The following is a 13,660-nucleotide window of genomic DNA, read 5'->3' on the forward strand; positions in this document are numbered from 1 at the left end:
TTGCAAAGTGTTGGGATTGCGGACATGAGCCACCACACCTGATCTAAAAATTTCAAAATAGACTTGAAGATTATTGTCCAATCAACCCGCTCTCCCCACCTACACAAAAGATTTAGAATACAAATATTTCAACCTTGTTTTCTAAATAAGTGAATTTATGAATATAATAGTGAGCTGATATTTTATGTGGTCACTTTTAATTTTTATCTTTTTCCTTTTATCTCATCAGATTCCTTTTTAGCATAATTTTATTTTTAAAATGGTGATTTCAAAATGAAACACTGCAGACGGAGAGATGAATGAGCACCACAATGGAACAATATAGGCCAACTACCCTGGAGTTACTGATGTTACTACTTGGGAATAGTGGTGACTTTGAAAAAGTTCAAAGACTAACTTTGAAAGCATTTCAAAATGCCTATTTTTGACTGAGTGTCGTGGCTCATGCCTGTAATTCCAGTACTTTGAGAGGCCTAGGTGGGCGGATCACTTGAGCTCAGAAATTTGAGACCAGCCTGGGGAACCTGGAAAAACCCCATTTCTATAAGAAATACAAAAATTAGCCAGGCGTGGCACGCGCCTGTAGCCCTGGCTACTTGGGAGGCTGAGCTGGGAGGATCACCTGACCCCTGGGAGGTTGGGGCTGCAGCAAGCAGTGATCACGCCACTGCACTTTAGCCTGAGCAGCAGGGTAAGACCATGTCGACAAAAAAAAAAAAAAAAGCCTATTTGGGGGCCTTTACCTTCAGAGATAGTGTCTTCAAGCCTGAGGGCTGGTCAAGGAATTAGAGTTTTTGTATAACTCTTTGGGTAATTCTGACACAAAGTCAGATTGAAGAAATATTACTCTGAAATAAAGAAAATTTATAGAAACTTGATTTTATTTTATAAACAAAGTTCTAATTAAAAAAAAAAAAAAAAGAGCTGGCCAGGTGTGGTGGTGTACCCTTGTAATCCCAGCACCTTGGGAGGCAGAGGCAGGTGGATCTTTTGAGCCCAGGAGTTCGAGACCAGCCTGGGCAACATGGTGAAACCCTGTCTCTTAAAAAAATACAAAAATTATTCAGGCATGGTGGCACACACCTGTAACCACAGCCACTGAGGAGGCTGAGGTGGGACTATCACTTGATCCTGGGGAGGGTGAGGCTGAAGTGAGCCAAGATCCCACCGCTTCACTTTAGCCTGGGCAAGAGAGACCATGTCTCAAAATAAGTAAATTAAAAAAAAAAAAAGGAAGAAAGAGAAAAAGAAAGAGCCAAGTGGTGGTGCACGCTTGTAGTCCTAACTACTGGAGAGGCTGAGGTGGAAGGGTTCCTTGAGCCCAGGATTTCGAGGCCAGCCTGGGCAACGCAGAAAGACCCTCTGTGTCTTTAAAGAAAAAAAAGAAAGAAAGAAAGAAAGAAAATTTGTCTATATTAATATACAGTTAAAGCAAACAATATAATATATAAAACCAAATTTGGAAATATTTTTTCCTTCCATCAAAACTTAAACATCAATTTTAGAACACAGTGTTCTATATTGTAAGGAGTCCTAGAGTCTACCCAGTATAATGTCTCACACCCTCCCCCTCTTGCTAGTAGTCTTCAAACCTAAATATACCTAAGAATCACTGATAGGTAGTTGGTTAACACGATGGATTATTTCTAGGCCCCGCCCTCAGACAGGTGCCTCCATGCCTCCACCCCGCCAGAACATTCTGAGTCTGTAATTTGAGGTGAGCTTCAAGAATCTGCATTTTTACCGCGGCGCTTTTGATGCAGGCGGTCTATGGTAAAGTTGGAGAAATGCTGCCCTACTGCCGCGTTGCAGATTGAACTCTGGGGAAGAACAAATGAGCACGACAGCTCCTGAATACAGGTTTCATCTAAATCTTTCTCAGGAACTTTCAAAGGGGAGTGGCTGACAGAAAATGAGCATGGTATCTAATCAGCAAGTGGGATGGCAGATAAGAACGCCTTTATGAAGGCCCCAGTTTTTACAGTAAGTCCCTCACTGCCTGCACACGACGATGCCAAGTTTCAACCTGATTTGCGTCACCACAATTGTGGGTTTGCGCCAACGTGTTATCAAGCGTGGTGAGAGGATAAATTCACAAAATGAGGGACAAAAATAAGACGAGAGCTGGGCACAACGGAAGTGAAACCTGGGTGGAGGTCACCTCGAAGTCACAGTGGAAGGACGATGTCAGGGATTTGTCCCAACACGCTTTTGATGAAAGAGTTTGATTAGTGGACTATTGCACTCTTACAGGCAAAGAAAACAGAGCACGGCAGTGCCCCGCTCGGTAGGGATTCAAAAGCAGTGAAAGCTGGCTAGCTCTGTTTAAAGCGACAGGACTGCTCTGCTGTGCAGGAAAGACTAAGGAGGCAGCGGTATCTGCGAAGTCCTGCGAGCTCCCGGCGACAGGAGGAGCGCGAGCAGCTGACTGGGGAAATCCACTGGCAGCGAGTCCGATGAGTCAGCGCTGAGTCACGCTCGGCGCTACGTGCCGGCCTCGGCGGCCGCAGCCCGGGACCCGCAGCCGCGGAGTCAGCCGAGGTCCGCCGCTTCCTGGAAGACCCTCCCTGCGCCTGAGGGAGGGGGCGGTGTCGCCTCCTCGCGCCGCCAAGGCCCCCTGCAGTCACACACTCGCCCGCACGCACGACCTCCTCGCTCCATCCTGGGGACATCCAGGATTCACCCCGAGGGGAAGTGTCCCATGTGACAAATGGTTAGAGCTTGGGCGGATGCTTTCATCCCATGTGTTTCCTCAAAGCTGAGATTCCAGCGCTCTTGCTTTCTTCGTGTTGTTGTTAGGTTTTTAACTTTTTTTCCCCCTGTTTCCTGGCAGAGGATTAACACGCTGATCTTTTTATAGTTTCCAATATTTTAAATGAAGCACAAGAAGAATAGATTAATAAAACGTGTTGAAACTTATGCATCAAATCGTCACACTGCTCTGGGGTCTAAAATGACTAGAAAGTGGCTGCAGTAGAAGCTTTGAATGTTGGGTAACTGGGAAGGATAAACTCGGTTTTGATGTGCCCTTTGTTAATGAAAAGCAAATCTTTGCTATTTGTCCAACCACCTTTTTAATAATTAAATTTGTCTAAAGACTGGAGACGTATTTGGTAATAATTAGATATGGAGTCACCGAAGAACAGGGTAGCCATTCCTTTTGTGTTTTCTATGCCTTAACTAACATTCTGTTGTCCTGATGTGCAAATGATACATTGTTGGTTTTAAAAAGTATTATGGCAGTGTTTATATCCATGCTGAGAGTTAATAGCAGGTATTGTGTCATCAAGTGCAGCTAGTCAGTGAGATAGTCCTGCTACAGGTGGGGTAATTATTATTTAGGGACAATTTGAGGCTGTTTTTCAAGACAGACTGAGTCTTTAGAAGTTTTGCCAGCTGTTACCGGTGGTTCTGCTTCATTGGGAGAATTATTTCCCTCCTTATCCCTGTGTGCTTGTGAAATGATGCAAAACAATAGAGAGTTCGTGTAGTTTGACTGCTTTTCTTGCAGGGAAGGAGACTGAAGTAATTAGAGGTTGAACTGACTCACCAAGGTTACTGGAGAAGCATAACTACCCAATTTTGTAAAGGAGAGAAAAGCTGCCAAACAAATACAAATAGGAAACATGAAAATACAAAAGATGATCAGAACCCAGGAAAGCAAAATGAGTAATATGGACCAGAAATGGAATCTCATATACTTGAACTAGTTGTAATGAGAGGTATACTTAATGTGCTAGCCTTAAAAAAAAAAAAAAAAAAAGTCAAATTATTGCATAACAATTTAAAATTTTAAGTAATTACATACATTATTTGATGTTTTAAAAACTGTGCCTGATTCTGATTCATTATTCTTAGCATATCCATATTGATATTGCCTTGGCATTTACCAGTCAGACTTCAGTTCGAAACCCAAGTTCATCTTACAACAGTGTGAACTTGGGCTTGATACTTAGCTTCTCTAAGCCTATAATGTAGATTATCACCATTTCACCTGTTTACAAAGCAGGATTAAATGAGATGATGCCTATAAAAGGTTTAGCACATTTCCAGGCAAAAAATTTCTCAGTAAACGAAGCTTGTATTGTGTATCAGTATTATTGAACTTGACTAAACTATTGATCAGGTCACAAAGAGGTAGTACAGGTACTTTGTCCAGATCATAGAACTAAGAAAAGTTTTAGGAATGTACATCACAAATGTGGTGGTTCAGTGACTGGTATCGTTTGGCTCTGTGTCCCCACCCAAATCTCATCTTGATTTGTAATCCCCACGTGTCAAGGAAGGGACCTGTAATCCCCTTGTATTGAGGGAGGGAGGTGATTGGACGGTGGAGTCAGTTGCCCCCATGCTGTTCTGGTGATAGTGAGTGAGTTCTCATGAGATCTGGTGGTTTTATAAGTGTTTGGTAGTTCCTCCTTCATTCTTCTCTTTTGTTCCACTTTCTGAAGAAGGTGCTTGCTTCCCCTTCACTTTCTGCCATGATTGTAAGTTTCCTGAGGCCCCCCAAGCCATGTGAAACTGCGAGTCAATTAAATCTCTTTTTTTCCTTATAAATTACTCAGTCTCAAGTATTTCTTTGTAGCAGTGTGAAACCACACTAATACAGTGACCTTGGGCAAGATCTTTGGACAAGAGTCTAAAACACCTGAGCAAGCACTTAATGTTCTTTGATTATGAGAGGAGAGATGAAAGAAATAAAGGAAATCTAAATAAAATGAATGCCCTACAATCATCAGTTGGCCAGAAAAGTGGTAGGTGATGCAGAACAACCAGGCAAGAACCCTTTTCTCCCATCCTCAGAGAGAGTTCCTTGACAAAGTAGCATAGCAGTCACGGGGAAGAGAGGACGTACCATGGTACTATTGCCCTTTAAATTATAGATCAATCCCTTTGCCATACAGAAATGCATTATTTAGCTGAGACAGAAATTTTGTTCTGTCCAGATATAAGGCTGATGAGCTTAGCTGTTGATAGAAGTTAGTGACCAATCTCCCATCAACTTCCCCAAGCAGCTCATAAAAAGTAAATCACTAAGTCATTTTCTTTTTTCTTTTCTTTTTCTTTCTTTTTTTTTTTTTTTTTTTTTTTGAGATGGGGTCTTGCTCTGTTGTCCGGGCTGGAGTGCAGTGACACGATCTCAGCTCACTGCAACCTCTGCCTCCTGGGCTCAAGTAACTATCCTGCCTCAACCTCCCAAGTAGCTAGGACTACAGGCACACACCACCACGCCCAGCTAATTTTTTGTATTTTTAGTAGAGGTGGGGTTTCACCATATTGGCCAGGCTGGGATCTCAAGCATCTGCCTGCCTCCACCTCCCAAAGTGCTGGGATTACAGGTGTGAGCCACCGCACCCAGTGATAAGTCACTTTCTGAAAATAGTATTTGTCTTAGTCAGCTGAGGCTGCCATAACAAAGTGCCATAGACTGTGTAGCTTAAGCAATGGAAATATACTTCTCACAGTTCTGGAGACTGGAAAGATCAGGGTGCCAGCAAGGAAGGTTTTATTCTGAAGCCTCTTCTCTTTGCTTGCAGGTGGATGCTCAAATGACCTCTTCTTTGTGCATACACAGGGTGGTGAGGAGAGAGAGAAGGGGTGGGTTTTAAGCTTCAATATATGAATTTTAACAGTGTTAAAAGACAAAATTACAACAAATTTAAAGATCAAACTGGCTTTTATTTGGGATTCTAGAATCAGACAGCATTTTATTCTATAAAATAGTGAGTGCTCTACTGGGTTTAGCAAAACAGTTACTTTTTTGTTTTTTGCTTTTTTTGAGACAGGGTCTCACTCTTGTCCAGGCTTGAGTATGGTGGCATGATCAGCGCTTACTGCAGCAGTTTTTATATGAGAACAAGGAAACAAATATAGAAAAAAGCAGAATGGTTAACATCAGGTTACTTCAGGTTACTTTTCTTATAAGGTTTAAAACAGAAGGGACTTCCTTATTAGGGTGACTCAAGTTGACTGGGTCTTTTCCAAGTGATGGCTGTGAGTGAACCTCTTGTTTTCGAGAAAAACTGGTGTGTTTGGGGATTTATCTGCTTCCTTAAAGTTTTAGCTTGATTATGTGGTTTGGTCTATTGTTTCCTACTATGGGACCTCAGTCCAAAATAATGGCCTCCCATAAATTTTATTTACCAGGAGGGACATGACTCAGAACACAGCAATTTCTTTTTATTCTTTCTCTTATTTTTTTCTCTCTTTTCTTTTTCATTCTCTAATGTGCTTCAAAGAAAGGGATTTCAGCTGGCACAGTGGCTCATGCCTGTAATCCCAACACTTCGGAAGGACAGGGCGGGAGAATCTCCTGGGGTCAGGAAGTCGAGGCTTCAGTGAGCTATGATAGCACCACAGCATACCAGCCTGGATGACAGAGTGAGACCCTGACTCAAAACAAGACAAAACAAAACAAAACAATACCAAAAACCCCCCAAAACAAAGGAAGATATTTGTTTCAAAATTACCCCCCACCAAAAGAACACAACTCCTTTGCAAATGAAACAACAGACTCCATACATGATGATGATTCCATAAGATTATGATGCAGCTGAAAATTTTCTAGTGACATCATAGTCATTGTAAGGTTGTAGCACGATGTGTTACCTTTTCTATGTCTAGATATGTTTAGAGATGCAAACACAACTGTGTTACAATTGCCTATAGTATTCAGTACAGTAACATGCTGTACAGCTTTGTAGCCTAGGAGCAATAGGCTATGTAAACCAAAAAGTGTCTGAGACAAATCTCATCAATTTAGAGGCTTATTTTGCTCAGATTGAGGACACACCAGGAAAAAGAGACACAAATTACACTAGAATCTGTGGACTATGTTTTTTCCAAAGAGTCTTGAGGACCTCAGTTTTTAAAGGGGAAAGAGCAGGCAGGTGAGGAAAGAGGAACAGTCAATTATATATTCCTCTCACAAAGTAAATCTGCATTTTACATAGTATAAACATGGAGTAGAGAAAGAAGTTGTATTAGTCCGTTTTCACGCGGCTGATAAAGACATACCTGAGACTGGGTAATTTATACAGGAAAAAGAGTTTAATGAACTTACAGTTCTACAATGGCTGGGGAAAGTCTCACAATCATGGCAGAAGGCAAAGAGGAGCAAGTCATGTCTTACATGGATGGCAGCAGGCATATAAAGGAGATTTTGCAGGGAAACTCCCTCTTCTAAAACTGTCAGATCTCATGAGACTTATTTGCCATCACGAGAGCAGCATGGGAAAGACCTGCCCCCATGATTCAATTACCTCCTACAGGGTCCTTCCCAGAACAGGTAGGAATTCAAGATGAAATTTGGGTGAGGACACAGCCAGACCATATCAGAAGTCAAACATGCATTTGTCTCAGGGTGAGCAGAGGGATGATTTCTAATCTTGTCTTTGTCCAGTACCTGTGAAGATAAACTGTTCATCTACTTTATCAGGATGTGATTCCACAGAACTCTGTTTTAGGGTAAAGACTTGGGCCCACAAAGAATTTCCTTGTGTGCAATCTGTGAGGGAGGTCACATGGGGAGATATGAGGCCCCTGTGCTGCAGCTATCTGTTTTGGAGCAAAAGGAAGGCAGTTTTTGCATGACTCATTTCCCAAGCTTAACTTTTCCCTTTGGCATAGTGAGTTTAGTGTTCCAAGATTTTATTTTCCTTTCACAGCTATACTATACAGCCTAGGTGTGTAGTAGGCTATACTATCTAGGTCTGTCTAAATACTCTGTGATGTTCACACAATGACAAAATCACCTATGGATTTGTTTCTCAGAATGTATCTCCATCGTTAAGCAATGCATGACTGTATTGACAGACTCAGAATTATTTCCTTTCATAAATTCATTCAGTAATCTCTGCAATTTTCAGTACTAAATTGTGGGACACTTAATGGTGACCATCTTTGCCTCTGTACTTTTGCACTAGTTCAAGGCACATGATGTCTTCCCTTCTCTCTCTGTATTCAAATCCAACTCAGCCTTAGTGCACAGTTAAAACTCCTACTTTCTCTTTGAAGCCTGATCACTAACACTTCAAGCCAAATGGATCTCACCCTCTGCAGGACCTTGTGGCATACGTTGCTGTCCATGTATTATCATTTTGACATTTGAACTTCTGCCATGTCAAGTGGTATTTATGTCTCATAAATATCTATATAAATGTCTCTCCAACTAAACTGTAAGCACTCTTGAGACAAGAGACAAATTCTTACATGCATGTTATAGTATCCACAGTAGGTTGCAACATTCTCTGAACATTGGCGCTCAATAAATAGCAATTCAATCTTTGGCATTTTTCGATGGATACAGAAACTTTGTGATTATGAAGTTTAATATTTCATATATTTAGTAAGTAGGAGAACAGATCAGAAAGATACCTATCCCAGACCATAGATCTCATAAAAGCTTTGGGAATGTTCATCACAGGCATGCTAATTCAGTGACTGTGGGCGGGATCCTTAGCTGCTGGGGCTCCATTTCTCTTTTTGAAAAGTAACAGGAGTTGGTGCAGGGAGGGGTAGGGACACACACACACACACACACACACACAGAAAAGAAAAATAAAAGAGTTTATACTTTGTGATCCCAAAAGTTCTTTCCAGATTTGTTTTAAAAACACAGCTTAATGAATATTGTTATGAGCCAGATAGATACTAAACACTTGGTCAACATTTTAAAATCTGATCCTGTAAATACAACTTTGTGAGGTGAGGTAGTATCATTCCTATTTTCACAGATAAGGTAACTGAGAAATAAGAAGTTTAAGGAACTTTCCCAAGGATACTCAACTAATAAGCAGCAGAAAAGAACTGGATTGGAATCCAGGCCTGTCCAACTGCAAAGCCTGAGATCTTATGCTATTCTGCTTCATTTCTGCACTGTTCATTTTTATAGAGAGACTGTAGCTGAGAAAAGTTAAATATTTCACCCAGAATTTCACATCTAGGAATTGGTAGAGGTAGGACTAGTTTCCAAGACTAGCTTTCTTTCCCCTATCGTATGCTTCAGGTATCTATTTTATCAATAAAAATTCAGAAGGGGATAATTTCAGTCGATTTCAGTGAGTTAATTGGTATTGAGTATAATTCAACAGTGAATGTAGTTGATTGTGTTTGTTGAATAAATAAATGAGTTTATTTTCTAGTTTAGAAAACTTTTCTGTCTGGACACAGTGGCTAATGCCTGCAATACCAGCACTATGGGAGGCTGAGGTGGAAGAATTGCTTAAGACCAGGAGTTGGAGGCCAGCCTGGGCAACATGGCAAAACTCCATCTCTACAAAAAATACAAAAATTAGCCAGGTGTGGTGGTGCATGCCTGTAGTCCCAGCTACTCGGGAGTCTGAGGTGCAAGGATGGCTTGAGCTCAGTAGGTCGAGGCTGCAGTGAGCCATAACTGTACCTGGGCAACAGAGCACTACAGCCTGGGCAACAGAGTGAGACCCTGTCTTTAAAAAAAAAAAAAGAAGAAAAAATAAAAATTTTCTGACGTACCTCTGTGCTTCACCAATTCTAAGCAAAAGTCAGTGAGAAGGTTGTTAAGGATTTCAATAACATAAATGTAGGAACATGCCAGGGTGTGAGGGGTGGCAGTCACTATAATATATGAAACAGCCTTTATAGGGATGTTATTGAGAAAAGTAGAAGAATATAAAATATATTCCCTTTTAATCAAATCCAAAAGAAATAATGACACAATTCACATCATTGCTATCTCCAAGGAAGAATAAACATAGCTGCCTGTCTTAAGTTCAGATTACAATTTGAATCTTCACAGAAACCAGTTTTCCTCAGCGAAGAATCTACGTAAAAAAATCAACTACGTAAAATAATTGCCACGGCCTCCTGCCTACAGGAATTTGTTTTCTACTTTAAGGAAAGTCAAGAGAGAAATTCGAGGGCTCCGTGGCACAATCTTTGCCTATGTTCTTTCCTTGAGTAAGCCCCAGAAATGTCCTTGCGGGGTACCTTGTGGAGCCAGGCAGGCCTTGACCCATTAGGTGATGCGGGCCTACCTGAGAGCCCGCAGTGGAAAAGAAAAAATATGGAAGGCCAGGATCTGCGCTGGAAGGATGAGGACAGTGATGACCTAATTATTTGCCCCCAACCAAGATATTCTTAGATCTACTCTGGGATTTTCTACAGCCAGACCAGAGCATAAAGCTGGCATTCATCCCAGAAGAAAACTTAAGCAATTCCATGGACCCTGAGGAAACAAGTAATAGAAAAAAAAAAAAAAAAAAAAAAGCCAGACTCTTTCCCATGTCTTCAAATGTCAGAGAGTTGCCTTAAAGTTAAAGTGATTATTTACAACCTTGCCGTGTTTATTCCACGAGTGTACTAATATATGTTTTTGTTAAATATGATGGGGAGAATGATTCACTAACATTTCTAGGTAAGTTTTGAAGAATACAGGAACTTGGTACTCTTAATACCATATGTACTTGCCAAGGAACATTTCTTATTATTATATTAATAATTATAAGAAAACACAGTATGCTTATTAATACTTGCCAAATGTTGATGTACATAGAGCTTTTCTTTTCAACAAGATAGTCAGATTACGTAAAACATCTGTGTGAACCAGGGCAGGCCTAATTCAGCTGACATTTGGCCATGTGCATCTGTCCTTTTTCATCTGGCTAAGCCTGCGCCTGCCTCTAAACCGCATGCCTTGTAGGAGAGAACCTCCTTTCGAATGGAAAAGGAGGATCTTTGTTTCAGGACCCAAGAATGAAAGACTCAGAGATCCAAATGAATTAAAGACCTATCTGGAATAAAATCTAGGAGTTGCCAGCCATGGTGGAAGGCACCTGTAGTCTCATCTACTCGAGAGACTGAGGACGGAGGATTGCGTGGGCCCAGTTCTGGGCTGTAATGCCTTATGTATGCCCATCAGTGTCGATGCTGGAGCTGGGGCCTACCAGGTGGCCTTAGAAGAAATGAACCCACCCAGATTGGAAACAGCAAGTAAAAAGTCCCATGCTAATCAGTAGTGGGATCATGCCTGTGAATAATCACTGCACTCCAGCCTGAGCGACATAGGGAGACCCATGTCTACAAAATAAAAAATAAAAATCCAGAAGTCCACTGTTAAGATGCAGCTATCCAGACTTTACACTGCTGTAGGGAATGGCTGTAGTAAACAACACACTAAGCAGTTAATGATTTTATTCGTATGATGAATCATTTACATTCCATTAACCATTATCTGAATAATGATAATCACAGCATTGCATAGTTTGCCCTTCAACCTGTATTTTTTTGTTGTTGTTGTTTTGTGTATGTGTGTGTGTGTGTGTGTGTGCGCGCACGAAGTCAAGTCTCTCTATGTTGCCCAGGCTGGCCTTCAACTCCTGGCCTCAAGCCATCCTCCCATCTTGGCCTCCCAAGCGCTGGGATTACAGGTGTGAGCCACCATGTCTGGCCTCAACCTATAATCTTTAGCTTTTTATAATACCTCTTGAGGCAAACTATCACAGAATCATTATTCCCCTTATACAGATAGATGCCTTTTTTTTTTTTTTTTGGATGCTTTTTTGAGGCCACCCAGAAATCAGGAAAAGACTTTATGTCCTTCTTCCAGATACAGCATAGACCACTAGAGATTATTACTGAGTTTTTTATTGCCTGAGGATGGGGATTCCTGTAGGCTTTTCACCTTGTTAGTATAGAGGGTGGAACTAGGATTGACAAACCACCATTAAGATGCTTAGGCCAGAAGCACCTTGGAGAATCACAAGGAAGTCCCAGAGACTTTGCTGTAGATACTGCTCTCGTATCAGAAATGTTCAAATATAATAACAGCTTGGTTACTATATAAGTGCTGTTGCATTAATAAACCCACCACAGGACCAGACATCCTACAGGAGCCTTGGATGAAAGCCCTGCAGGAAGCAGTGCTCTTCAATGGATGCCAGGTTAAGCACCAAGTATGCAGTGCCTCTGAAGACCTTGGCAAAGAGGAAAGAAACCTCCTTGAGCCCACCCATCCTGGTTTCGCCTAAGTGATGAGAAGTGAGGCTGGTGAACAGACTTTCCTCATTTAAAATGTAAGTTTCTATTCTGGCTCAAAAGAAATTTTACCCCAGATTTCCCCAAATCTAGAGGTGCATATCCCTCCCTAAGGGCAAATTCTCAAAAATAAAGAATTAAACGTATAAACAAAAATATAAAAGGGGATACATCTTATACACAGACAATAAAGGCCTGTCATGAGTGTTCCCTTAACCTCTGTGCATGTATAATATTGGTAGCTGAATGTGACATGCCATAAGCACAACAGGTAATTATATCCTGCCAGTCAAAAGTTCAGCCTCACTGTCAAAATGAGCAAACATACAATTATAATAACAATTATTTACTATTCTATAATTATAATTATAGTAATCATGATCGTGATAAATAACATATATTAATGGCTTACTATGTGCCAGGTCGTTGGGTAAACTATGTATCTCATTTAATCTTTACAACTATCCTCTGAGGCACTATTCTTATGACCAGTTTACAAAAGCGGAATCTTGGATTAAGAAATTTGCCCAAAGCCATCCAGTTATTAAATGGATAAGCCAAGATTCAAGCTAGGTCTGTTTGCCTCCAGGGCTTACATTTCAAAAAGAGACAGATGGCTGGGCACGGTGGCTCACGCCTGTAATCCCAGCATTTTGGGAGGCCGAGGCAGGCAGATCATGAGGTCAGGAATTCAAGACCAGTCCGACCCACATGGTGAAACCCCGTTTCTACTAAAAATACAAAAATTAGCCAGGTGCAGTGGCGCACACCTGTAATCCCAGCTACTCAGGAGGCTGAGGCAGGAGAATTGTTTGAACCCGGGAGGCGGAGATTGCAGTGAGCCCAGATTGCGCCACTGCACTCCAGCCTGGGCGACAGAGTAAGACTGCGTCTCAAACAAACAAACAAAAAAGACACAGACACACTTAGTCGTGCATGTACCTGTATGTATCTACACAGCAGGCAAGCAGGCATGGAAAGTTCAGACACAGACTCAGGTATCCTAGCATGTAGCTCTGTTTCTCTATCACTGACCTTAACCTAACTCTAGAGCCCAGTTTCCACTGCCAGTGGAAAACTGCATTTTACTGATTGAAAACTCATTCTATTTTGGGTAATTCTCACTTAACTCAGGATTACCCTTTCTCTGCCTTTTTCCATCCCCTCTTTGGGGTATGAGATAGGAGGGGGAAGAGGAGAGTGAGGATATGTATATCATCCTGATATCAGGTGGGAAGGGGCCCTTGGCCTTCCATCCTTTTTCTATTCCTACTGGTCCCCTTTGAAGTTGAACCAAATCCACTTCATGTCACAGTCCATACACTGCAGAGGTAGATGTAACCTCCCTAGTCTACACCAAACTCCTTTGGGTCTCTTAGCTACTCTCAGCTACCCTGGTGCTCCTCTTAAGAACTGTGGGATCTGACGCATACCCTCCTGCCCTATGTAGGTGTTACTGGAAAGAGGTCCCCATCAAGACCTCAAGAGAGGGTTCTTGGACCTTGTGCAAGAAAGAACTGGGGGCAAGTTCACAGAGTAAAGTGAAAGGAAGTTCATTAAGAAAGTAAAGAAGGCGGGCGCGGTGGCTCAAGCCTGTAATCCCAGCACTTTGGGAGGCCGAGACGGGCGGATCACGAGATCAGGAGAT

At 41.7% G+C, this 13,660-nt stretch overlaps 1 protein-coding gene across 1 annotated transcript; it reads right to left on the reverse strand.

Annotated features, from left to right (window-relative positions):
• Positions 1 to 1,948: 1,948 nt before the first annotated feature.
• Positions 1,949 to 2,980, reverse strand: LOC105538216. Its single transcript, XM_011978024.1, has one exon. The coding sequence runs from the start codon at positions 2,670 to 2,672 to the stop codon at positions 2,316 to 2,318; it is 357 nt and encodes a 118-aa protein (XP_011833414.1). The 5' UTR covers positions 2,673 to 2,980; the 3' UTR covers positions 1,949 to 2,315.
• Between the last annotated feature and the right edge of the window lie 10,680 nt (positions 2,981 to 13,660).

This window comes from Mandrillus leucophaeus, unplaced genomic scaffold, assembly GCF_000951045.1.
Source record: "Mandrillus leucophaeus isolate KB7577 unplaced genomic scaffold, Mleu.le_1.0 Scaffold187, whole genome shotgun sequence".
NCBI lineage: Eukaryota > Metazoa > Chordata > Mammalia > Primates > Cercopithecidae > Mandrillus > Mandrillus leucophaeus.

Excerpts from the sequence above, each read along its gene's own strand:
- LOC105538216 (XM_011978024.1), bottom strand. The coding sequence starts at position 2,672 with ATGTCCCCAGGATGGAGCGAGGAGGTCGTGCGTGCGGGCGAGTGTGTG.